The sequence below is a fragment of the Rhizophagus irregularis genome, chromosome 27 (genome assembly GCF_026210795.1).
Source record: "Rhizophagus irregularis chromosome 27, complete sequence".
NCBI lineage: Eukaryota > Fungi > Glomeromycota > Glomeromycetes > Glomerales > Glomeraceae > Rhizophagus > Rhizophagus irregularis.
The window spans coordinates 824,916-852,184 of NC_089455.1; the positions used below are offsets into that span (position 1 = coordinate 824,916).

A 27,269-nucleotide genomic window follows, 5' to 3' on the forward strand; every position below is an offset into this window, starting at 1 on the left:
TTATAACAACAATGAATTTTTTGAAAAATGGGAAGTAAATACGATATTAATATGATATCGTTCCAACATTAATTCAATATCAATATGATATCGTAAAGATATCACTTTATAATTATCTAATCGACATCATAACGATATTGACGAAACATCAAATCGATATCATATCGATATTTCGATATTGTTATAATAATAATGAAAAATAGAAAGTAAATACGATATTAATATGATATCGTTCCAACATTAATTCAATATCAATATGATATCGTAAAGATATCACTTTATAATTATCTAATCGACATCATAACGATATTGACGAAACATCAAATCGATATCATATCGATATTTCGATATTGTTATAACAATAATGAAAAATAGAAAGTAAATACGATATTAATATGATATCGTTCTAACATTAATTCAATATCAATATGATATCGTAAAGAAATCACTTTATAATTATCTAATCGATATTGACAAATAACGAAACGATATCATTTTGATATTGTTATAACAATAATGATTTTTTTTTAATAAATGCAATATCAATATAATATTATTTTAATATTAATTCAGTATCAAAATAATATCAAAATGATATTATCTATAAAAATATCAAATCAATCAAATATCGTTTTATAATATTTTAATAATTTGTAATCTAATTTAAAAGTTAATTTCAATAGATTTAAGTTACCGGTTATTTATTACAATAACAATTTTAATTACAGATAAAGTATACATTAGTTTAAATATTATATAACAGATAAAAAAAATATCAATAAATCTATAATAAACTAATTCAATAAATTAGAATTATGAGTTAAATTGGTGATGTAAGTCAAAACATTATGCCTTAATACTCCAGAATCATAACTCATCAACCCAAAGTTGAGGATTAACCGCACTAATTGCTTTAGATTCAGCGACACTGCCCAAGTTGGATGGGGTGTCGCAGGTACGCTTTAAGAAGGACTCGCTACGACTCTATTGCAAAAAGGATAAGTATATTCGAAAACACCAGACATAAATTCACCTCAGAAGTTTGGCGGGAAACCCCTATAAACAACTGCAGTTTCATCATTACCAAAATCATTGAATTTAGGGATACAATGAAAAAGTTCATGAGAATGACGGCTTTAAAAAAAAAATACAAATATATTCTCAACTTTGACAATTCACCCTTATTCTTTGGCCTGGAATTCTCATATGACTGCATTATTGTTGTTTGTAATTTGATCCATTGAATCCACCATAAATTGCCTGGCAAAGCGAACTTTTATTAGACAACTATAGCTTCATCAACAAACGTTGCAATGTGTTTGGACGAATGACATCCTGTTTAATAAATTTTAAATGGGCAAACGTGGACCTAAAACCCATTATAAGGTAGGCTGCAAGAAGTGCAAAGCAACCTACCTAACCCACGAGTGGGTCTAAGGGTTAGGGAATTAATTACACGCCAAACACACACAAGTTGGTATGGAGTTAAAAGTCTTACAAACTAAAAATTATTTTTGCCACTTAATTCTCCAATAATCAATGTTATAAAAAAGTTACTTACGACTTAAGCCTACTTAATTATATATAAAACGACACTTCGAACAGACAGAGCTTTCATGATATATGAGAATATCCCATCATGCCTATTTTAACCTTTGATTAAAGGATTTTCGTTGCGTTAATTATATAAGCTTTACGCCTATATAACATGAACTTACACCTATATAATTCAAGTCCGCCTTTTCCTATAACACACTATGCACGACGGCAAACGGTATAGGAGGAAGACTCTACTTTCAGAAAGAAAGTTTTTTTTTTCAAAAAAAAAACGTACAAATAAATAGCGGTTAAATAAAATAGTGGTTAAATTGACTTTTTAGGAATTAATAGGCCTTATAGCCTTATATTATACGCGATCATTTAATATACGCGATCATTTAATCAGACAATTTATTAAATTTGGTATTACACGAACTTGATCAACCTGATAATTATTTAGTCTCTTTATAGGTGGATATTTCTTAAATTATCACCTGAACTTTTCAATTTTTTGCAGAATCGAAGATGGAAACCGGAAAAGTATTCTGATTCAGAATTTTTTTTTAAGAAATGTGTTTGTTATTTTGTAAATTACCAGTCAGAATTGGCTTAAACTTTAAAGTTCTTACTTTACGCAAATGTTACGCAAATGTATTCTTTTTGATCTGTATAAGAACGTCAAATATATAGAGATATTTAGGCCGTATATACTAAAGAAGAAACGTCATATAATAACCATTCCATTTTTAACAAAACAACAATTACTTTTTAAACTTGAAAATGTTATATCTTAGACAAACATTTTATAGTTTTATACATCCATTTTATTTTATATTATTATCACTCGACATTATGGTATAATGTTTAGAATAATGATGTTTCATATTATCATTTGCTTGTAAAATTTACTAAATTTATTCAATGTAATATCGTTATAAAATGCATAATTTTATAAAAAAATTAGAGCGTTTGCTAAGATTTATAACTATGTATAATTTAATATTATTATTAATAACTATGATTAAAGGATATGAAGTATCAGTACAGTATAAATAAAATAACTTACCGATAAAGAATCAACGATCTTATTTCCGCTCCTAGAAGGGATCGTTAATTTTTTGGTCATATTATCTAATTCTTTAACGGCGGACAAATTTTTTCCGTTTCACGAAACCTTAAAGGTTTCTCTTACGAAATCAACCAAGGTATTGAATCCTCCATTTCTTGTTAATTCTGAAATATTAACAGCTACAAGCTGTCGGCTTAAAATCTTTTGGACAAATTCTTCATCAACGTAATCTATAAGTTCCTTTTGAGATAAACTTCCAGTAGATGCTCTATAATTAAATTAATAATTAATACAAACAGCACTATTTGGTTAGCTACGAAACAATTAAATAAATACCTGTTTTTTCTTATTTCTTTAAATTCTTCTACAGAAGTTAAAATAATTTGGTTAAACTTATTTCTGAAATCGATAAAAAATTTTCGGGTTTTTTCGAGGTAGCTTTTTAGCTTCGTTCGAATGTATTTTTATTTTGAAAATTTTTGTTATCAACTCATCAAAAACTTCACCACGCGGACTTCTTGCACGTAAAAAAAGACATGACACTTTCGTCCCATAGACGAATTTTATCCTAAAATATTAAAAATACATTATTTAAAAGATTTAGACATAATAAAATCATGTTAATTTAATACTTACGTCCGTAATTTTACTGGATGATGAGATAGCAACATCCGTATTGTTCATTTCTAGTGCCAATCTTAAAATTTCCAGATGGTCGACGAGCCAAGCAACTATTTCTAAATTTGACTTTGATTGAAATACTTCGGGTTTTTTATGATCTTCCGTCTTACTCTCATCATCATCATCATTATCATCATCATCATCATCATCATCATCATCATCATCATCATCATTACTTCTTTTTTCATTTACTACTATAACTTCTTTATCAGCAGATTCGGCAGCTTCTTTATTACTATTTTTACTTTTTTTCATCAACTGATTGGCTTTCTCAATGTCAATATCTCTTCTTTTTTTCGTAATTTGTTTTCTTTTCGATCCTATTATACATATTTTTGGTATTTATTAATTATTCTTCTTACATATAACTATATAAGCAAAACTTACTATAAATTTACAAAAGAGTTATATCTACATACCTCCTTCAACTTCCATTTCTTGATTATCATCAGACGATTTATTAGGTAATTTACGTTTAGTCGTCATAATATAAAAAAAAAATATGAGCGAAAAAAAAAGTGGAACAACCTTTTTGTTTAAAAGTAGGTGATATTTATCGAGAAAATATGAATGAATAAAAAATGTAGAGCAACTTTCTTGCTCAAAAAAGTAGATGATAAATATTGAATGAACAAAAAAAGGGCGAGGCTTATCATGATATAATTTTGAGATTTTAGCTATTGTAATTATGATTGTAGTATTTAATTGGAAAATATACATAATCTTAATATCATTGTGTATCGTGTAGAATGCAGGATCAGTTAAAAATATCAGGAGATGGGAAAACTAAAAATTATGATTTCTAGAAGATCGAAAATTAAATTTAATTAATATAAATAAATTATTACAATATCGAATTTCATTCAGTGAAATTTTTTTTTACATGGAAGATTACCTCAAATCGATTTTACGGTTTCAAATTTATTATATTTTTCAGGCTATACGTGGAATGAGAAGAAAAATAATGGAAAGGTGAGAAGAAAAATGATCGGTAGAAGAAAAGGAGTGAGAAGAAAAATGATCGGTAGAAGAAAAGGAGTGAGAAGAAATTAATGGAATATTACGTTTTGAATTTCCATTTTTATGTGTGATACGATGACATGCAAGAAAAAAAAATTTATAAGATCCTGGTACTCTTGACGGAAAAATAACTGAGCCAATGAACCATGTGATGATCCTATCTAACTAAGCCATATCTATTTAGTGTAAGCCTCTGGATTGATTACATAAAAAATAGATGGGATCTACAGTAGTAGATATTTGAAAAATACCAATATATTGATTGAAATTGTGAAATTACTGATAGGAAAGAGTTTTAATACATATTGGTGTAATCAAATATCGGTATATAAAGTATCAACTATTCAAATAATACAAGTCATGTGCAACTAATCATTTGTTTAATTGTTCGATAATATTCCTAAAACGGAGTAAATTAAGATCGAATTAAGTTCGTTACGGTGTAAATTAAGGTTAGCTTAAAATTCAGTATAATTGTAATATATCATCGCAGTGTAATATGAAATATAATCAAGGAAGGACATGCGTGATTTAAAATATTATATTTTATAATTATAAAGTATAAAGATAACATTTTAACTCATTTTTTATTAATAGAATTTGTTTATTTATTTTTATTTATATATATTAATTAATGCAGTATTACTATAATTATATTTTTAAAATAAATTGATAAATCAAAAAATTGAGTGTATTCAATGTTAAATAAATTAATTAAAGATGATTGCATTAGAACTAAAAAATTTAGGCAAGATCGTAAAAATAAACTCAAAGAAATCAAAAAAAAATATGTGTGTATTCAATGTTAAATAAATTAATTAAAGATGATTGCATTAGAACTAGACAAGATCGTAAAAATAAACTCAAAGAAATCAAAAAAAAATTATGTGTGTATTCATTGTTAAATAAATTAATTAAGGATGATTGCATTAGAACTAAAAAATTTAGACAAGATCGTAAAAATAAACTCAAAGAAATCAAAAAAAAATTATGTGTGTATTCAATGTTAAATAAATTAATTAAGGATGATTGCATTAGAACTAAAAAATTTAGACAAGATCGTAAAAATAAACTCAAAGAAATCATAATAAATTTATTATAAATATAGAGCCTTTTCTTGACATTTTCCCCATCAAACTAATAATATTTAATAATGGCAGCATTAAACTTAAACGCAAATCTTCCAGTATACATTCAATGGCCCGATGATGCTGCTTTGACCTTAATTCAGCGTCGTCGGGCCTATCAGCCCTTATTCACCACAACGAGGTTACATAACTAAAACCAATTATGGCGTGGAATTGCTCGTGATATACGAAACAACCACATATTCAGGCCAACTAGAAAACAATGTAGAGAGAAATGGAATGCGCTAAAGTCGGGGTACGAGAATTTAGAGAGATTAATAAACAGAAATCCTGAAGGATATCCCACTCGTACCCCGACTTTGCATGACGAGAGATTCCACCAGGAACTCTCTGACGAGTTTTGGAGAGTGGAGCGTAAGTATTTATTATTTAACTGATTTTTTCATTAATTCATTGCATTTATATTAATACTTGCTTTGTTTTAAGCATTAGTCCGGGCCGCCCGGAGAAATAGGATGGATCGTAGGACATACGAGTATAGAGAGCGCAGGCGCTCTCGCTCCCGATCCCCCTACTACCACCGAGAGCGCAGGCGCTCTCGTTCTCGATCTCCCTACCACCGAGAGCGCGGGCGCTCTCACCGACGTCATTGATTTTTTATTTTTTATTTTATTATTTTAATATATTTTATTTTATTTTATTATTATGTTTTATTTTATTTTAATATTATGTTTTATTTTATTTTATTATTATATGTTTTATTTTATTATATGTTTTATTTTATTTAATTATTATTATGTTTATATTATTATATGTTTTATTTTATTTTATTATTATGTTTTATATTATTATATATTTTATTTTATTTTCTGATTCAATAAATGACTATTTTCGATAATATTATTTGTCATACCAATTGTCATTAACCGGTATAATTGACCCTAAATTTTGTGTAGCCAAATCGGCAGTAATTTAACCGAATTGATTACTTAATTGCATTTTTTTTTTGCCGACACACTAATAGTATTTAATAAATTTAGTTCTAATTGAATTTATAACAGATACTGTGGTAGTGGTACCACTGGTAATTATGTTCTAATTAAATTTAAATTGTTATAAAGATGAGAAGACGATATAGTCACAACAAGCCAATAGAGCCAATTCGAATTCAAAATCAGTTTTCTTACAGCAAACCTAATGAGACAACAGATTCTGACGAGAGAGTGGCAATTCGTTCGCCTGTACGTTCACCTGATAATGATAACGATGACATGGACTTTCAGTATGATCATAAAGATGATTTAAGTTTTCAAGACATTAATGATGACGATAATGCATATGGATCAATTAATCCTCAAGACTACAATGATGAGATGATATTTTCGCAAGATAATGTCAATTCATCTGATACTGAAGAGGAAGAAGAAAGTGATAACGAATACAATTATGAAGAGGAGGAAGAGGAGGAAGATAATAATGAAAACAATGACGAAGAGGAGGAGGATGAAGGTAATAATGATGATAATAATAATCAAGTGGAAGAGGAACGTAATAACGATGAAGAGGAACGTAATTACGATGAAGAGGAACGTAATAACGAAGAGGAAGAAATACATCAAATCGTTGAAGCGTTAGATGAAGACAAGATACCGTTCTGCAATGGTCAATTTGCACCATACTTTGATAATTATACAACTACGGCATTATTTTGCTGGCTTCAGAAACATAATGTTTCTACGAAAGCATATGAAGATCTTGTCGATATCATTCACAATTCTCAATTTGAACCTACCCATGTGGTAAAAAATATCCGAAGATTCCAATCATGGAGAAAACGTCTTCCTCTCCTACCAATAATAACAAAGTCTATTAAAATTTCACCAAAAAAAACTCCATCAACCTCACGAGGATCAAAACTTTCGTATCAACTCTCAATTAGTGAAATTATATGGCGTGTTCTTAATAATCCGATGCTAATGAAGCATATGTATTTTGGACCCGGCATTAATTCTGAAGAAAAATCAGAATTTTGGCATGGAAATTTATGGGGGAATCCCCACTTTTTGGACAACACGAAATATTAATATCAGAAGGTTATAAATTAATACACTTTGATACAATTATAATTTATTATCATTGATAATATTTATTAAAGTTATTTATTTTTAATAAATAGTATTGTACCGATCTGGTGATTTTGTTTACTATCATGATGATAATGGTCAAAAAAAACTTGGAAGATTAAGATCAATTTTAAAAAATCATGATGGATATTATCAGTTACGAATTCAAAAAATTTTGGAATATAGTGATTTACCCGGAAATTTAAAAGGGTTACCAAGACAACGTCGTTCTATTACCGGTGAAGTATGGTTACAAGACGAACCATTTTTAATTATAATGACTTCTCAAATTTTAGAAAAAGTAACTATATTGATGATGTTTCAACATCAAAATATTCCTGATGGTTCATTGCGGATTAGTGAAATAATTTATAAATGTAATGACCGTTGGCACGTTCGTAATGTAAAGCTTTCATACCTACATCCATCTGATTACATTTCTATTAGAAATCCACCATCATCATCTACGCCAATCTATAAGCTGTTTTTAGATCTTTATTATGATGATTTTGGTACATTTAGAAATGTATACCATTCTCTAGGTGGTGTTTATGTACAGTTTGGAAATATGCCAGCACATCAAAGAAAGCTAATAAAGAACCATTTTGTTATTGGGTTTATCCATTTGGAGGAAAATTTGACGAATTTATGATACCGATTCATTTCAGAAATGAAGGAATTAGAGAAAGGAAAGGTGATGACTGTCCAAGGACAAGATGCATGGATAATTGCTGGTTTAGGCGTTGTTACGGCAGATTTACCTCAAGGTAACGATATGACAGGAGTACTAAGGTATTTTTTCAACTTAGTTAATAATATAATAATATAATTTTATGACAACTATTAAAATTTTTTAAAAAATAAATTTAGACATAATGCAAATAAGGGTTGTCGTACTTGTAAAACTACTAAAGAATCATTGAGTGCTCACAATCAGAATATCGTAACAACATTACGTTATCATCATATTACAGACGAAGAAATCTTAAAAATTTCTTATGAGACTATAATGTCAAGAAGAGATCAACTTTGTACGGAATATGGTTTACGATCATTACCTAGTATTTTAGATAAATTAAAAAGGGAAAGACATTTACAGACGCTGCAGGATGTTTATCATGCGACTGCAGGAAAGATTGGGCGGCTACTAAAATTAACTTGTGAATTATTTTCACGAAGGAGAAGATAATTTTATCGAAATTTGGAAAAATTTTGAAATCCCAAAAAGATGGTCTCGCTTACCAAATCCGATTACTCACTACAATAGTTTTATGATGTCAGATTTACTTAGATTAGCTATGATTATGCCATTTTTGTTAAACCAGTTTTTAAAAGAATCAAGTATCAAACGTAATGAAACAGCCATGATTCAACAAAGAATTGATGCATTTCGAGTTAGTTCAGTTCCAAAAATTATTATATCTTGTTGGATACATGTTGCAAAAACTATGAAAGCGGTTTTTAACAAGAAATTTACATCAGATAGCTATGAGGAATTGCAACAATGTCTTGAAGAAGAGTTTTCAATCCTTCCAAAGGTATAGTTACAAATTTGATATTGAAATGTGGAATAATTTCAAATAATTAACAATATTTTACTTTTTATAGGTTTTTGTAAATTTTGTTAATTTACCAAACATACACGTTAATATGCATCTTTTGATGCATGCTAAAACCTTTGGAACACTTATTAATACCCAAGTTGGTATAAAAGAAATGGTCCATCGTATTTTTAAGGGGATGGTACCAAAAACTAATTGCAAAAACATAGATTTAGATTTATTAAAGCGTTACAATACTTTATTTGCAATTCGACATTTAGCAGATGGTGGTATTGATCCAAGATTTAATAGATCTTGTACTGGATTTACAAATTCAAATTTTGGACAATTATTTTTAAATTGGTATGTTACAGAAGATAAATATTCAACTGAAGCAACTGAACAAGTTCAAGACGATGATGATGATACAAAAAGTAAGTATTTTATTGCATATAATAGTACATGTTTGATATTTATATTTACTAATCTTTTAATTTAGTTATATCTCCAGTAAACTTTATTTCCAATATTTCATTAAAAAAAAGAATGCCAAAGCAGGAACGTGATAAACTTCTTTTAACTTTACATAATTTTAAAACTGAATTGTTTTTATCTTATGTGGATATGAAGTTTGAGGCGGCACTTATAAACTCTTCAATTAGTTGGTACAAATTTGCATCATATATGATTGAAGAAGAAAATGGTATCCTTTCAAAAGTTCACCTACATCTCGATGATTTTATCACAATTTATGAAGAAGATCATGAAGAATCTTATGCAATAATCAAAGGTATCTTTCAACATAAGGGTAACAATAACAAATATTATGCATTTATTGTTGTAGATTGGTTTGAAGATACTATGGTTGAACATTCAGTATTAAAATGTCCACTTTACCGTCTCCAAGCAACAGGAGATAAATGGAAACGTATTTTTCCAATTACTGTAATAGATAATGTTCAAAAAGTACATTTTATTCATAATTGTAATTCAGAAAGGTGCCAACTACCAAATCATGATACTACAAATAGAATTTGGATAAAAAATAATTTTTATTTTACAGCCATATAATTATATTAATTATATAAATATAATAAAATAATTATTTTAATTTGTATCGTATAAAATTTTAACCAATAAAATCATATGCATGATGTAATAATAAATTAAAATTAACCAATTAAAATCACTTTAATTACATGCATGTGATATCATGCATGTGATATCTAAAAATAGCTAAAATTCGCGTTTATTAATGAGATTTTTTTTGTTTATTTTCAAAAATACGCTTTTCTCTTGTCTTTTATATTAATACTTTACGGTATTTTAGTTCGTCTCTTCTTTTTTCTTTTTAAAGTATACTTTAATTATCTTTTTACAATATTAACAATACTTTGGGACACTTTAGTTTATATATTCAACATAGTAAGACACCCACATACGAAAAGCAAGAATAAAAGCAAGAATAAAGAAAAGAAAATGTACCCGCCACTCACATACGAAAGAAAAGAATAAAAGAAAGGAAAATGTACCCACCTACCCACATACAAAAGAGAAAAAAGCCGTTTTTTAAATAAATAGTGGAGCTGTTAAGCAAGGTATGAAAATAGGATATACGCGTATTTTTCATATTTTTTTTACAATATGTTGTGGTTTGAGTATTTTTTTGTTAGACTGTGGTATAAATGTGAATATATTTTTCAACGGCCATGTATCTATTGCTTGTTAAATATATTTGCAATTTCTTTGTTAGACTGTGGTATTACAATATGAAGTGTGAATATATTTTTCAACGGCCATGTATCTATTGCTTGTTAAATATATTTGCAATTTCTTTTGTAATATTTGCTTTAGCCTGGAAGAAAATGTTGTAAAATAGGGCTGGATATTTATGGCATTTTCCACCTTCCAATTACTTTGTCCGGGGGTAGCCTGACAATTTGTCGTTGTCCGTCAGTCGTAGCAACCAGCATTTTTTTACAATATTATGATTTTAAGAAACAAAACACTTTCAAAAAAATTTAAAGAAAGAACTAACTTAAAAATATTATCATTTTTATTATTCTTTACAAAATCCCGGAATTACCTGCTCTAACTATTATCCCAAGGTTATGTATTAAATTTTAAATATATTTTACAAAGAGTACATTTTATTAATCATGATTGTTTTTTTTATTTTTTTTATATATATATATATATATTTTAAAATTGAAAATGACGTATCCATCCACTCACATACGAGAAGAAAAGAATAAAAAAGAGAAGAAAAGAATAAAAAAAAAGGAAGAAAAGAAACGTACTCCACTCACCCATAATAATCCACTAATAAAAAATTATTATTATTAATGTATAATAAATAATAAACATATATTACAATAAAAATATTTTTGTGATGTTAATTCGGTGTTAATATAATATCATTACGATGTAGTTACGATATTAAATAAATGTAAAACATTTTTTGTAATATTAATTCGATATTAATATGATATTATTATGATGTAGTTACGATATCAAATAAAATTGTAATATTAATTCAATGTTAATACGACATCACTACGATGTGGCTACGATATCGAATAGATGTAAAATATTTTTAATATTTTTGCAATATTAATTCGATGTTAATATGATATCACTACGATATGGCTATGATGTGGTTACGATATCAAATAAAATGTCAAATATTTTGCAATATTAATTCGATGTTAATATGATATCACTACGATGTGGTTACGATATCAAATAAAATATCAAATATTTTGTAATATTAATTCAATATTAATACGACATCACTACGATGTGGTTACGATATCAAATAGATAAAATATTTTTGAATATTAATTCGATGTTAATATGATATCAATACGATGTGATTACGATATCAAATAAAATGTCAAATATTTTGTAATATTAATTCAATGTTAATACGACATCACTACGATGTGGTTACGATATCAAATAGATGTAAAATATTTTTGCAATATTAATTCGATGTTAATATGATATCACTACGATGTGGTTACGATATCAAATAAAATGTCAAATATTTTGTAATATTAATTCAATGTTAATACGACATGGTTACGATATCAAATAAATGTCAAATATTTTTGTAATATTAATTCAATGTTAATACGACATCACTACGATGTGATTACGTGATAATATTTACATCGCATAATGATCGCTGCGATATCGCAGAGATATCGAACTAATCAATGTCGAATAAATATAGTTACGACTAACTTAACGACGTCGAATCTATTTTTTATCAAAATATCGTAATGATATCGTAATGATATCATTGCAATATCTAATCAATATCGATTGTAAACTCCAAGTTTCAGCAAAGTAGTGGTAGAATTTTCATTTCTAACTCCCATATTAATATTATGATATTACATGTCTTTGCAGTTTTTTTAAGTAGCTTATATTCATTAAAGGAAAATGCGTAACATGCATTTAATAAACCCAATTCTGTCATCTCCTTTAACACTGAACTAAAGTTTCTTTTACTTTCTTCCATTTTCTTAATAATAAAATTAATAATAAACTGTTTCAAATGACTGATCACATAGAAGATTCACCCATTAAAAAGAAAAATAGAGAAGGTCAGCCACCTAATAGCATTTGGAAAGATATTAATAAAGGAGAAGCTGTTGGTTCTGGCAAATTTGCCGCCTCCTGCAAGTACTGTAAGAATACATGGTCACGCGGTGAAGTTTCAAAGCTCGAAGAGCATCTTTCAAACTATTGTCCAGATGCGCCAGCAGCAGTTGTTAGAAAGTATATGACTAAAGTAATGGAACGGCAAGATAAGTCCAAGTCATCCAAAAAAAGAAAATACTCTGAAGGTCAAAGTAACATGAATGATTACCATGATTCAACAGAGCTTAACGAATAAAGATGTACACGAATTAATCGTGTATTAGTTAAATTTTTTATTGCGTGTGGAATTGCATTTAGAATAGTAAAACATCTCTTTTTCATCAATTTTATAAAAGAGCTTAATGTCGGGTACAATACACCAACAAGGGAAGTATTAGTAAATCAACTACTTGAACGTGAATTAGCTCAAGTGAACTTTAAAGTTAATTCTGAGCTTGAAAAGGAAACGAATTTAACGTTAGGTTTGTTAAATTAAATAGGCTATCATACGTAATTTTTTATTTAATCTTACTTATTATATAATATTAATTTATAATTTAGTCTTTGATGGTTGGACGTCTGGTACACATCGTTCAATTTGGAACTTCATTGTAATGACTCCGTCACATAAAGAATATCTTTATCAACTTTCTGATTTGTCTGAAAATTCGCACACTGCAGAATATTTAGTTACAGACTTACAGTAATTGAAAAGGTTATAGAAGGTATTGGAGAAAATTGAATATGTGCTATAGTTTTCGATAATGCGGGCAATGTTCGTAATGCACGAAAAATTATACATGAGAATCATTCAACGATTGAGAATGTGTGATGCGTTGCACATTCTATCAATTTAATTGCATGCGATATCGTCAAGAAGAAGTTTGGGAAACGTTTATTAAAACATGTTAATATTTTGACAACCTTTTTTAAAAGTTCTCATCAGGCTAATGCAAAACTTGCTCAAATAATTAAAGAAAAAGGAATTAGTGGAGGAGGATTAAAATTATATTGCAAGACACACTGGACTACTGCTAGTGAATCCGTAAATTCAGTAATAAATTTGGAATCAGCACTAAAAGAAATGGCCAGTGATCACGATAAAGTGCTAACAAATGACAAAATAAAACCGATTATTCAATCGAAATTTTTTTTTCAAATTTACGAGTTCTTGGATTTGTTCTAGATCCTCTAAGAAAAGCGGTACTTTTATTAGAATCGAGAAGAGCTACACTTGCAGATTGTTTCCTGAGCATGGCAAGATTTGCAGCTACATTAAAAAATTTACCCAAATCATTAAATCCTGCATTCCGAAGTCATTGTATCAAAGTAATAAATGAAAGATTTGATGAGTTCGATGATGATAAGTATATTACTTTTTTTTTATGGATCTCAGATTTAGAAACGTGCTACTTAAAAAATGCGCCCTCATGAGAATTATCAAATGTGCAGCTTCAATCAGGAAAAATTTAGGTTTTGATCATTACGAAGCTGAAACTTTATGTGATCAAATACAGAAATATATTAATGAGCAAGAACCATTTGACCTAGATATCAGTTTTGCTAAAGATAATCCCATAAATTGGTGAAAATATATTAATACCAAACCAGAACCAGATGTTCTGCCAAGAATTGCAAGTTATCTATTTGCAATATGTCCTAACTCAGCAACTTGCGAATGTGGATTTTTGACTTTAGGATGGCTATTTCATAAACGTCGCTTAAATCTTAATGTGGATAAACTAGAATCCATGTGCAAATTAATTTTGTATTGGAAATCTAATTCAAAAACTGAACTTGGATTTTATGGAATTGATCAAAAAAAGAATACTCGTCTTAGTGATGATGAGATCAATATACGTATTGCAGAAGCTTTTGCAGAAAATGATTTGACTATAATATAATGAGGAGCAAGCTTCTACTCAGAGATTAACTACAAGCGGCGAAACAATACCTGAAGACAATTGCCGTGTAGTAATCGAAAGTCTATGGATTGATCAATTTATTAATTTATCGCATGATTCAATTACTAGTGAAATCGGCAATATTCCAAGAGATATATTGGATGATTCAGATGAAAATAATGCAGAAGATGATGAAGTTGATGATAGTGGTAATAACAAGAGAGCTGGGGAAGGTGACTATGATTATGATATAGATGATGTATTAGGTATGGATGATGGTGATAATAATGACGATAATTATGATGATAATGAGGAATAATAATAATGAGAAATAATTACAATAGTTAATCCAATGAGAATTAATTCTAATATCATGTGATTTAAATAACGATACTATTTAGGAAATAAATGATGTAATTATGCAGGGCAAAATATTCGTGATCAAAGTCCAGTTAACATATAATTATGCAGGCAATTGTAATTTTATATTATATTTTAAAATATTGCAATTTAATTAAGGAATAAGCATAAGCATATTATATTTTAAAAATAGTGCAATTTAATTAAGGAATAAGGATAAGCATATTATATTTTAAAAATAGTGCAATTTAATTAAGGAATAAGGATAAGCATATTATATTAGAATCAATAAGTTTTAAGGACTTCGTTAATTAAATTTATTACATTAGATCAATAAATTTTAAGAACTGCGTTACAAAAAAATTTAGAACTGCGTTAATTAAATTTATTACATTAGAATCAAAACTGTGTTTATTTTGTTACAAATACTTTAATTATGTAGAATGTTATTATGTTCATCAGTTCATGTTTTAAACATTATAACGAATTTTAAAATTAGTATAAATATTATGAAATTTGAAGTATATAAGATTTTTTTTTTGCAATTCAAAACTAAATTGTATTTTAATTTTCAAATTGTATTTAATTTTCAAGTTACGAAAAAATCATAAAAATAAAAAATGGCGGCATTAATACCTTTTGTTCCACCGCTACCACCAGTATTCCAATGGATGATTAACGCTGCTAGGCAATTAATCGCCGAGCGAAGAAATATACATCAGCAATTCGAAAGAATTTCAAACCGTCATCATGTAAATGCATTGACAATAATAGCAAATAGGGTGTTTGCTGCAACCGGATTTGCAGCGACACCCAGGCAATGCTCTACAAAATGGAATGCTCTCAAACGAGGTTATGAAAATCTCAGTAGGATAATAAATAATAATGATGACGACATTCCTATTGTAAGCCCAAATAGTTTTGATAGAGCGTGTTTCGCTGATATGAATATGAATGATGAATTTTGGCTACAAACTGGTAATTATTATTAATTATTATTTTAAATTAATTTTATTTAGGCAATTCATTCAATTCATTAATATTTTTATTGGATTTTAGATCTGTTTAGACGAGAGTATCGACAGCAACATGCTGCGTATGATCGATGTCGATATGAATATAGATTGCGAAGGAAAAGAAGGAGGTCGCGATCTAGGTCTCGATCAAGAAGTAGAGATAGAAGTAGAGATAGAAGATGAGACAGAAGTAGAGATAGAAGATGGGATAGAAGTAGAGATAGAAGAAGAGGTAGAAGCAGGTCCTCACATAGAAGATAAAGATATTAAATTTTAATTTTTATTATATTTTTAATCGTATATTTTATTAGTTTAATATTAAATATTATAAAATAAATATTTACATACAAAAAATTATATTGTTTTTATTCTTATAAATTGTTTAAATGCCGAAACTCTAATTAAATCATATAGAAAGTATTGCCGAAACGCCAAAACAGTTTCGGCAAGTTACGGCAGTTTCACGATTTTGATAGGTTTCGCAGTTTCGGCATTTCTTGATGATTTTGCGAAACTAGTTTGCAAATTCTAGTTTTGGCAAGCAACCTTAATTGTCACTAATACTCTTTTAATTATTTGGTCTGAATTCGCAGATTCTGGTTGAGATTTCTGTAATATATTTTCAGAAATATTTTGTGATTTCCTTGATGAATCACTATAATTAATTTTCTTTACTTTTTTATGTAAATTGTGTTTATGAGGCCTAATAATTATTGGTTCATTGCTTGTTTCATCTGATTCTGAATCATCTGAAATTTTATTTTCTTCTTCTGACTCATCAGACAGATTTTCTTTCATATTTTCTAATAAAAAACATTAGGTAAATTTATTATATATTAAAAAAAATCTAAATATATAAAATTAACTTACCACTATCATCAATAATAGTAATATTATCAAGATTGATATCATTTAAATCTTCAATTTCAGTATCGTAATTTTCTTTTAATTTGGTCTTATAAATTAGTTTTAATGTTTCAACAATTGGTAATATTGATGAAATTGTTACATATTCAACTCCACTAAAATAAGTTGTCATTTCATCAAATGGTTTAAAAAGCTTGCATAGTTCTTTTAAGAAAATCCATTCTTCTTCACAAAGCATAATTTTTTGCAATCGTTCTCCATCAATTTTATTACTTCTATCATCCTCAAGATGTAAAGTTGCATTTAGACGAATAATTGGCTTTTTTAATTTAATTAACCGTTTTCATGAATTATATTTAGAATTCCAATGTGTTGGTACTTCATTAATATTTTTAAGTATATTTGTAGTTAAATTTTCAAGTGGTTCATCATTAGAATCATTATCTAAAGTTTGGCTTTTTTTATTTAAATCATTTTGTACTTCTTGAAGTCATTCAGATTGTTTTGGTGATTGAAAAAACTTGACTAGCTTTCTATAATGTTTAACTTGTTTACTAATTGACTTTAAAGTATTAATAACTGTTAACTGTAACGTATGTGCTCTGGCATGTAATATTTGTATCTTATCGTTCTTTTGATTTAAAATATTAACGAGTTTGCTTTCGTATTACTTACATTGATATCATTCTGCTTTTAGAATAATGTTGATACCACGAATGATATTACTATATATTTTTCCAAATATTTAGATATAACTACTGCTGTATGTGGATATTGTATGCTTTCAATGGTAATTAGCATATCATAAGGCTTAAAATTTTCATCTACCTAATGTCCAGTAATTCCAATATATCCTGCTTTACTTCTTGCCATCCATAGGTCTGTTGTAATTGAAATAAATTCACAAGTACTAATTATTAATGATAACAATTCTTTAATTCCAAGTTTGTATACATCTGTAATTAAAGTTTTGATCATTTTATCATAAGGGATAGAATATGATGGATCTAATCCTAGAAGAAGTTTTCTAAATCTATTACTTTTTAAGATATGAAAAGGTTGGGAATCAGTGATAATAAATTCAAGCAATAATATATTTAATTTATGTTGATGTGATTTTCCATGAGATTTTGCTTTACCAAATATTGAGTCAATTTTCGCTTGTTGTACTTTTGGTTCCTGATAATGTAAAGTATCACAATTAATTTATTTTATTATTTATAATAAATAAAAAATTTAAATACTACCTCTTGTTCTTCTCCTTCAGTTATATTATGCAATGAATTTAGGTGATATTTCATATTTAACGTAAAACTAAGATATTTATAAGTTGCGTTACATGGTTCTTCTTTCCCATTTTTTGTTATAGACATTATACATCGTACTTTTCCATCATCAATTCTTTCAAAATACTTCCATACAAAGCTCTTTTCGGACTTAGATAATTTTAACTTTTTCACTTGCTGCTGTTGACTATTAAATGATGATCTTTTAGAAGTTGTAGTGGAAGATGCAAACTTTGATGACCCAGATAAAGATTCTTCAATATCTTCAATATTCCTATAGTCAATATATTCAGAAAAATCATCATTTGGTTCATTATCATCCATATTAAATAGCCACTTTATAAAGATGTAATATAAAATAAAGGTTTATTTTAAAACAATATTTATTATTATTATTATTATTAAAAACAATTTATAGTTTTAAAACAATATTTAAAATAATAATTTTTTTTTACGAAGTCAATCTAACTAAATATATTTAAAAAAATCTATTTTGAGATAATCTATATTTTTAATCGATTAATCGATTTTTGAGGTATCTTAATTGATTAACCTTAATCGATTCCAACCTCTAGTTTTAATTTAAGCAGATTTTTGATAGTTGCTTCTAATGATTCTTTAATATTATCCTTGAGATTTCCTTTGAGCCATTTGGATAATTTAGTCATTGTAAAAAATATTGCATGAATGTCAAATGTGGCAATTCTTGACATGTAATTTTATACAAGATTTCAGGTGACTATTTAAAGAAATCTAATTGGTATATCTAAGGTTCTGCATTATAATAATAATCTGATATAATGACTATTTTTAAATTATCCAGTTTACTTAGCAGTTTAAAATGAGGGAAGTAAGAAATTTGATGAAAATATTCATCAAAAATCTTCAGCAATTCTGTTTCTCTGACTTCCTTCAAAATATCTTATATAAAATCCAATTGATATTTGAAGAGACCGAGATCAATATAATGCATATAATCTGGAATGCAAGCTTTATAAATATTTAAATTTCTGTGAATTTATTAATCAAGTTTTAGTTTAATAAATTTAAAATCTGTAAATTAATATTAATAACACATTGATCAATTTAGTATTAATTTAGCTTATGAAACAGTATATTGATTAATTTAATGTTGTTTACTAAAAATTGCCAATTTTTTGAAATATTTTTATAGACCTAGATAAAGATTGTGCAATTATTTTGTAAGATTTTTAAAATATATCAAGATATTTTTGAGGTATTTTTGAAATTAAAATATTAAAATAATATCAAAGTTAATTATATTATAATAATAAAATAATAATAAAAGCATTATGATATTATTTTGAATTATTTTTATAAACCTAGATACAATACAATTACAAAATAATAACAAAAGTATAATAAAACCATTTTAATGTTTTAGTAGTATTTTAAATTATTACAAAAAAAATTGGCCATTTTTAGTAAAGTAGCACCTTGTTCAGTATTGCAAATTTTAAGCCTTACAACTGAAGACTTCCTCTTTTTGTTACTATAAACAGGAAGAGGAAGCAGTAATAAAACTCTCTCCCTATATATACCAATTGGCCTCTACCTGTTTACAAAGGAGGGCAAAAAAAATTTGAAGTACATTCTTATTGGTTTATACTGTCAGTAAGTCTATAACGAAAACCATTTTCAACATCTCAGTCATAAAGATACGTGCCATCCTCAACTGAAGTAGTGATGGTTAAAGTAGACATGACATTATTTAATCCAAGGAGAATTTGAATTTAATCCGTCATCTACATTTCTTACATTGGCATCAATAATTAATCTCGATTCTGATTTTATACAAGTACCAATATCTTCTGACCGTAAGGTTTCATTCTCAAAACCGACATGTAAATGTTAACGTTCTTAATTAAATTTCTTTCTTCATCATCGAAAACTCTGTTGCATTCGAGATTTTCTCTGTTACTCAGTGGAATTGAACTGAAATTATTAAATCAAAAGCATTTAATGTTAATTATACAATATAAATTCGCAGCAGAAAGTTTGTGAGAGCTCTTATATGAAAATGGTGAAGGAACTAGTTATTGGTAGCCATAAAGCAGCAGAAATTGGAAGTAAATATGCGAAATGGCCATGTTAGTATTAATCTGCACCGGAAAGTGAGGAATAAAAGGTTCCGATTTGACACTAGTGTTATTATTGTTCTGTATTCTCTGACCTGAGAAAGAAACATTTATCAAACTTATACGGCCAGTTGACCAGAAACCCAACATTGTTGCAACTAGATTTCTCTAGAATAAAAGAAAGAAATGGTTAAGACGGATTAAGTAAGAAGGCGCAAATTATCCCGCTGATCTGGATTGACTGTTAATCGCTTCCATCTTTCATATTGTTATAGAAAATTCCTTCTCTATAAAATAAAATAAAATAGTCATAGTCATAATTTTCAACAATGAAATCCACAAAATCCTCCTCTGCTACTACCAATCAACTTGAAAAATCTTCCAAGTTATTAAATTTACTTCGAAGAGTTAATACCGTAAACAAATCCACTTCGATTTCCAATAATGAAATTCAAAATAAAAAAATGAAAATGCCATTAACAAAAAAAGGCATTAAAAAATTCAAGGATAAATTAAAATATACACAAAAACTTAAACAACTTGAATTAAAAAAACAATTATTAAAAGAGAAGGAAAAAGAACAAGCAGGTCAGCAACTATTTCGATTTTATATATTTAAATAATAAATATATCATAATTTATCGAACTTTGTGATTTTTTGTAGATAAAGAGAAAGCGAAGCAAACTAATTTCGAAAAAAATTTACAATATTTTACTTTTTCAACGAAAAAAGTAAATCAATGATTGTGTTCAAGAAATAATTTTCAAACTTTTACGCATGCTCAATTAGATTTAATAAAATCATTTTAAAGAATGTAAATGAGAAATGTTTTAATGTTTATTGCTTGTATATGAAAATATATATATATTATATATATAAAAAATAATTATATATTATAGTTCATTTCAATAAGTATATTATATAAAAGAAACAAAGCCTACTTTTTCAATCGTGAATAACCTCGAATGAATATAAAAAAGTGAGAAATGCTAAAACGAAAGAAATGCTTTATCTAATACTAATGCTAAAAAAAATAAAAATAAATTAACGTGATTCTCTTTCTTCAGCTTTCTTGATAGTTTCGTACAATACACTAATAGAGCTTGGAGCTTTATCAGTTTTACCGGATAAAATTTCCTCGGAGGAAATTTCTTTATTATAGAAGGTCTTGTTTGCATCCTTACGTTCAATAATTATTGTTCCTTCAACTGATACGCCCGCAAAGAGGCCTTTTGATTTACTATATGAAAAGAGAGCTGCACCTTCATATAAAGAACCAGAGTATTCATGACCAAACCCAACAGGACCTGCTGAAACCGATAGGTTTCCTCCTAAGGTAACATTTTCTCCACGGCAAAAAGCTTTAACAGCATCATCGGTGTTAAGAACAATAACAAAATCAGTTACATCGGCACCTAGCTGTGCACCAAATCCAACACCACCGATATTAATCAATGATGGACAAGACCAGCCTCCCTCGGGGATTCTTTAGGGAAAGAAAAAAATATTTAGATCATGAACCGCGCAAAAAATTAGAATACGCGATGAAAATTACAAATAATACAAATAACTTACTTTGCAACTACTAAGCCCGAACCCATACGGCCAGACCAAAAAAAGCCTGCTTTGATTGCAGTAAAGATAGCTAATCCTTTAGCATTGCATATGACATCTTTTGGAATTACATTATCCAATCCACCTTCAGTCTTTTCGGGATCAGTAAAACTAGACAAAATTTTATCAGCCTTTAAAACCTGCGAAACAAAGTCGGCAGGCAAAGGAGAGTTCACATTATTGTTCGTTGCAGTTTTTTGAATATCGTTCGTGACCTCAGTTGCAATACTTCTGGCCCTTTCTACACCATAATCGACTTTAGATGATACGCCTGGGAATTTTTCTTTTAACTCTGTGAAAATTTCGGACACTTTTGCTGTTACATTTGCAGTAGTTGTTTGTGCGGTAGAAGCAGTCGTATTAGCAGTTTCGGTAGTTGAAGCCATTTGAAAATTATTTTTTTTTTAACGGGTTATTAATATCTTTACTGTTAAAAAGATTTTCTTGGTTTTTTGAATTCCTGGGAAAATTTTTTTATTGTGAAAGGGAAAAAGGACGACTATTTATATTTGATATTCTATTATAGTATATCACCTCATCCCAAAAAAGTAATAAAGTACGTCATGTTTGTGGAAATTTCGCGTGAAAATTTTTAAAGTTACATGTGTGTTTTTATTTAAGTTTTTACCCGTAAAATTTGTTGACCGAATTTGTATTATTACGAATATCCTATATATCCTATGAACTTCTTGGAAAATCTCATGAGCGTACAATTGTACTGTAAGTTCATATGTTAATTTGACAAAAGCAGATTACAATTAAAAAATTAACGCCTTTGATAAATGTTGGGCGGTGATTTGGGCTGTTTTTCTTACACAAGCTTTGACAGCTGATCTTATAAATTTGAATTGAAGATCTTAATATCCCTCCAAATACATATCATAATTTTCAACATATAAACATGTGCACTTTTCTTTAAAAAGTGAATAATAAACTACGTGTGGCTGAATGGTTCTATTGATGAATTAATATAATGTAAATCATTAACATTTGACATTTGTATGAAGATCAAGATCATATCATTTAGTCACGTGATATAACATAATAAATTGCTGATATCACACGGAGGCCTGTTGATATCACGAACCTATATATTACTTTTACCTAATTTGTTATAAATCATCTTTTCTTTGTGACACAGTTTTCGTTCAAACGTCCTTTAATTATATCATTTTCAATTAAAACCGATTTTTTCTGTATAGCTTGACGCGCCTTCTCTAATGCGTCAACCGTACGTAAAACTTCTTTTCTTAATTTAAGAATTCCGGTTTTTTTTCTTGCTGATACCATTAACGGATCATCAGCTACATTTTTGTAATGTTGTAATTTTTCTTTAACTACCACATAACGTCTCGCTAAATCTGGGGGTATAACCATATCACATTTTGTTAATACAATTTGAATTTCAACTCCTTTCCTAAATAAGAAAAAAAAATTTTTAATATTTTTTTCTTTATAGGTAAAAATAAATATTCTACTTAACTTATCAAGCACTTCGAGAAATTCTACGTCAGCTAACTTAATTCCTTTATTAAAAGAATATCATTTTTTTTTAAAAAAAAAGATAGACGTAATACAATAATACAATAAAAAAAGGGGGGGGTTTTTATATAATAATTTACCATGTCGAGCATCAACAATTACAAAGATTTTTCTAAGCGTCTTTCTGGTTGATATATAAGTTTCCATCTATTCCCACAACAAATAATTTTCTTAAAAAAAATATCGAAAAAAGATAAATAAAAAAACGTTGAATTAACGCACCAATTCTCTCCATTGAGTTTTTTCTTCTTCTTTTACGTAAGCAAACCCATATCCAGGCATATCTACCATATTAAATATTTTACCTGCGGCATAAAAATTAATTTGTCGTGTAAGACCTGGTTTATCCGAAGTTCTTACGACTGTGGTATCTGCCAATGCATTTATCAAAGATGACTTTCCCACATTAGATCGACCTTTAAATTTATAATTTAATTTAGTTTTACGTTATATATGATGTAATTAAGTGTATAATTATTGCTTATTATTTTACCAACGAATGCTACTTCAGAAACTCTTTCTGGAGGAAACGACGAAGGAATTTTTGCTCCAGCAAAGAAAGACAAATGTGGTAACTATATACGATTAAACAAGGAGAATTTTCAATATTTAATCACTTATTGGATAAATTATTTATTTATCAGCAAACCTCCAATTTTTCTTGTTCAACTTTTAAATTTCCTAATTTATTTTCTAATTTTTTTCGTCCAACAATAGCAACTTTAGTAGCGAATCGACTTGTTTTTGTTCTACGTGGTTTTCCTAATCCTAATGCTTCTATTTCTCTAAGTATAGAAGGAGGAGGATTTATTTGTCGAAATTTTTTTCTATTCGATATTTCATGCCGGTTTGATTTTACGAATGCTTTATTAGATATTGTTGATATTCTACGTGGTTCTGCGACTTTTATAACTTTTAATGAGGGGAAACGATTACTTATCATAAAATTATTTATTTGATGAGTTTTTATTAAAATTTTTAAAGGACATAAAGGACGAAACATTTTATATATTTGTAAAAAAGACAGCAAAAAAGAGAATTTTTTAGATAATCTATGATCGACATAATTATTTGCTAAGCCACCGAGTCTAATTTTATAAACATTCAGAAAAATTTTCACTAATTTTTTTTGAATTATCATACAGTATATAAAAAAGTAAGTCAAATGAAAATTTCTCTTCGCTGAAATAATTTATTATATTAATATATATTTTTGTATATAATTTATATAAAGTGGCAAAGAAAGCTAAAGCAAGGTAATAATTTTAAATAAAATAAATAAAATATTATTATCGAGAAAGCTAAATTATTTCAATTCATTTTAGGACAACAATAGTAAGGCTTGTTTCATCAGCTGGCACAGGATATTTCTTTACAAAAATTAGACCACGTCAATTACCAAAATTATCGTTTGTCAAATTCGATCCGAAAGGTATAATTAATATTTTCTTTAAAAAAAATTTATTTAAAAAATTCTGATTACCATTTTTTATTTTATTTTATATACATGAAGTTGGTAGAAGAGTTTTATTTACCGAACAAAAGAATAGATAAATAATTCGATGATTTTTTAATGTTTAATAAAATATATTGATAATAACCTTTTGTTATTGATCAATTAAAATAAGAATTTTAAATATTAAAATATTATCTATTATATTTTTTCGGGGATCAGTAAAAGAGAAAATTTAAAATTTAAACTTTATTTTCCAATTTCGATTGTTCCTCTTTCTTTTTTTGTTTCTCGAGAAGGCGCATTCTTTTCATATAACTTATTATTACAAAAAAAAAATCATTAACACGTATCATTTATAAAAAAAAATTACGTATTTTACTACAAAGGAAAATCGCAAAACTCACTCTTCATATTGACATTTTTCCCATGAGTGTTTTTCATCTTCACATTTCCATGGTAAATACCAAGTTTCAGTACGGCATTTATTTAATGATATCAGTAAATGTGCACAATAATCTCTATATCCTAATGGAAGTTTTGCTTCAGCCATTTCTTTTTGCGTAGCTATCATTTCTATATTCATTTTAATAAATTAAAATTTGTTAAAAATAATTTTTTAAGCAAGGAAAACAAATAAAAAACCTGGAGGTCCATCTGAGGTCATCTTTAATTTTATGCTGATAGAAAAAAAATTTAGCTTTTTGGAACTTATATAATTTTAGGTTTGAATCCTCACGTGATTCAGATATGAAAATAAGGTAAACTTGATCGAATTTTGAATTATTTTTTTAGTTTTTTTTATATTTTATTTGAATAATGCCGAAATATTATTGTGGTAAGTTTATAAAATCCATTTTTTTTCTTTTTTTTTCTTGTCAAGAAAACTTCTAATAACAACGATTCTTTAGATTACTGCGATGTATACCTTACGCACGGTAAATATTTTTTATTTTTTGGTTTTTTCTTTGACTTTAAAAGAAGTGCTAATACTTATTTGCATTTTTGTTAGATTCCTCTTCAGTGAGGAAAGCTCACAATAATGGCAAAAATCATATTATGAACGTAAGGAACTATTATGCTGGTAAGTGATATTTAAAAAAAAACGCTTTTTATCAAATTTTGAATGATAATGATAATCAAACTTTCGTACTATTATTATCACATGGATCAATAGAGTTAGGACAAGATAAAGCACAAGCAATTATTGACGAAATCACAAAGGCATACGAACGAGCTGGACAATCGGGTAAAATTTATTTCTATATGAATAAAATTTTATATAAATCTTGTTAGTAATTTACTTTTCTTTCAGGATTTCCACCTCAATATGGATATGTTCCCGGTATCCCACCAACGCCGTCTCCGGCAGTCCCAGTTGCAGCAGCTCCTCAATTTGGCGGTAAATTACAAATACTTATTTTTTCTTATTTTTTCTTATTTAGTATTAAATGAGTCTCATTTTCTCCATTTTAGCCCCGGCACCAATAATGTTAGGTCGTCCTCCCACTGGAGTCGGTGCACCTGGCACTGTTCCTGCTCCAGGACTTTCAGCACCACCTCCAGGCATAGGATCAGCACCACCAGGAATGGGAGCACCTGGGGTTGGAGGTCCACCTTCAAGTGCACCAATGATTGACACTGAAACATCACCAGGAATTCGACCACCTATGGTTTCACCTACATCGTTGGGTCCAAATTCGACAATGCCTTCAAATCAACAATATGGTACACCAACAGGATACATGAGACCTTCAGGTCAAAGTCCAATTGGAGGATATCCCACAACACAAGGTCCTCCTGGATCTCAAGGTAGTATTCCTCCAGGTAGTGTTCCTCCTGCTTCTGTGCCACCTCCCGGTGGTGCTAATTATCAACAATATCCAGGTGGACATTCTTCACAGCATTATCCACCTGCTAGCAATGGATCAAATTCTTCTAGTTCTTTACCGCCTCAACCTTCAAGAGGTGTTAAAAGACAAATGGAAGAATAAACATATATTTTTCTCATTTATTATTCTTTTTCTTTATTTCAGTACTGACAGATATATGGCAAGTGCATTTTGATTCTTATTATTTAAAAAGTTATATGCTTACAATTTAAATTGCTTTTAAGTCTTTTAACAAATAGAAATTAAAGAAAACTCATTTGTGATGATTTAAATCAGGAAAAATTATTGGATGAAATAAGGTTAGAGAATAAATGATTTTTTTTTCTTCTTATTTCTTATTTATTATATTTAAATTTCATTCATTTTCATTTTTCTTTTTTTAAAAAAAATTAAAGGAAAGAAAGTAATAGTAGTAATAAAGTAGTAATTTTGCATATTATAAACATTAATATATAGATATGTTTTTGTGGATAAATTAATAGATAATAAAAGTTTTAATTTTAAATAAAAAAAAAATTAGTTT

At 28.0% G+C, this 27,269-nt stretch overlaps 7 protein-coding genes across 8 annotated transcripts; 3 read left to right on the forward strand and 4 right to left on the reverse strand.

Moving 5' to 3' along the window:
• Positions 1 to 5,462: 5,462 nt before the first annotated feature.
• On the forward strand, positions 5,463 to 6,078 carry OCT59_018086 (uncharacterized protein; the record flags this gene model as incomplete). The annotated part of the gene is made up of 3 exons (XM_066148529.1): positions 5,463 to 5,578; positions 5,645 to 5,811; positions 5,912 to 6,078. The coding sequence occupies 3 exons, from the start codon at positions 5,463 to 5,465 to the stop codon at positions 6,076 to 6,078; spliced, it is 450 nt and encodes a 149-aa protein (XP_066004451.1).
• Positions 6,079 to 6,518: 440 nt separating this feature from the next.
• Positions 6,519 to 9,064, forward strand: OCT59_018087 (uncharacterized protein; the record flags this gene model as incomplete). Its single annotated transcript, XM_066148530.1, has 5 exons — positions 6,519 to 7,196; positions 7,678 to 8,032; positions 8,189 to 8,312; positions 8,391 to 8,581; positions 8,700 to 9,064. The coding sequence occupies 5 exons, from the start codon at positions 6,519 to 6,521 to the stop codon at positions 9,062 to 9,064; spliced, it is 1,713 nt and encodes a 570-aa protein (XP_066004452.1).
• A 7,456-nt stretch (positions 9,065 to 16,520) lies between these two features.
• OCT59_018088 (uncharacterized protein) lies at positions 16,521 to 17,031 on the reverse strand (the record flags this gene model as incomplete). The annotated part of the gene is made up of 2 exons (XM_066148531.1): positions 16,521 to 16,795; positions 16,863 to 17,031. The coding sequence occupies 2 exons, from the start codon at positions 17,029 to 17,031 to the stop codon at positions 16,521 to 16,523; spliced, it is 444 nt and encodes a 147-aa protein (XP_066004453.1).
• Positions 17,032 to 20,518: 3,487 nt separating this feature from the next.
• Positions 20,519 to 21,199, forward strand: OCT59_018089 (uncharacterized protein). Its single transcript, XM_066148532.1, has 2 exons — positions 20,519 to 20,832; positions 20,909 to 21,199. The coding sequence occupies exons 1-2, from the start codon at positions 20,574 to 20,576 to the stop codon at positions 20,986 to 20,988; spliced, it is 339 nt and encodes a 112-aa protein (XP_066004454.1). The 5' UTR covers positions 20,519 to 20,573; the 3' UTR covers positions 20,989 to 21,199.
• OCT59_018090 (uncharacterized protein) lies at positions 21,011 to 22,443 on the reverse strand. The gene is made up of 2 exons (XM_025318030.2): positions 21,821 to 22,443; positions 21,011 to 21,731 (listed from the first exon to the last, which is right to left on the reverse strand). The coding sequence occupies exons 1-2, from the start codon at positions 22,243 to 22,245 to the stop codon at positions 21,290 to 21,292; spliced, it is 867 nt and encodes a 288-aa protein (XP_025177191.1). The 5' UTR covers positions 22,246 to 22,443; the 3' UTR covers positions 21,011 to 21,289.
• Positions 22,444 to 22,978: 535 nt separating this feature from the next.
• OCT59_018091 (uncharacterized protein) lies at positions 22,979 to 24,452 on the reverse strand (the record flags this gene model as incomplete). The annotated part of the gene is made up of 6 exons (XM_066148533.1): positions 24,051 to 24,452; positions 23,895 to 23,976; positions 23,624 to 23,817; positions 23,482 to 23,548; positions 23,343 to 23,385; positions 22,979 to 23,276 (listed from the first exon to the last, which is right to left on the reverse strand). Exons 1-6 carry the CDS (start codon positions 24,402 to 24,404, stop codon positions 22,979 to 22,981), a joined length of 1,038 nt encoding a protein of 345 aa, XP_066004455.1. The 5' UTR covers positions 24,405 to 24,452.
• A 402-nt stretch (positions 24,453 to 24,854) lies between these two features.
• Positions 24,855 to 25,537, reverse strand: OCT59_018092 (uncharacterized protein). 2 transcript variants are annotated; one of them, XM_025318029.2, is made up of 3 exons: positions 25,500 to 25,537; positions 25,262 to 25,430; positions 24,855 to 25,172 (listed from the first exon to the last, which is right to left on the reverse strand). In XM_025318029.2, exons 1-3 carry the CDS (start codon positions 25,519 to 25,521, stop codon positions 25,097 to 25,099), a joined length of 267 nt encoding a protein of 88 aa, XP_025177189.1. In that variant the 5' UTR covers positions 25,522 to 25,537; the 3' UTR covers positions 24,855 to 25,096. The 2 variants fall into 2 exon arrangements, with proteins under 2 accessions (XP_025177189.1, XP_066004456.1); XM_066148535.1 differs by having other exon boundaries at positions 25,262 to 25,537.
• Between the last annotated feature and the right edge of the window lie 1,732 nt (positions 25,538 to 27,269).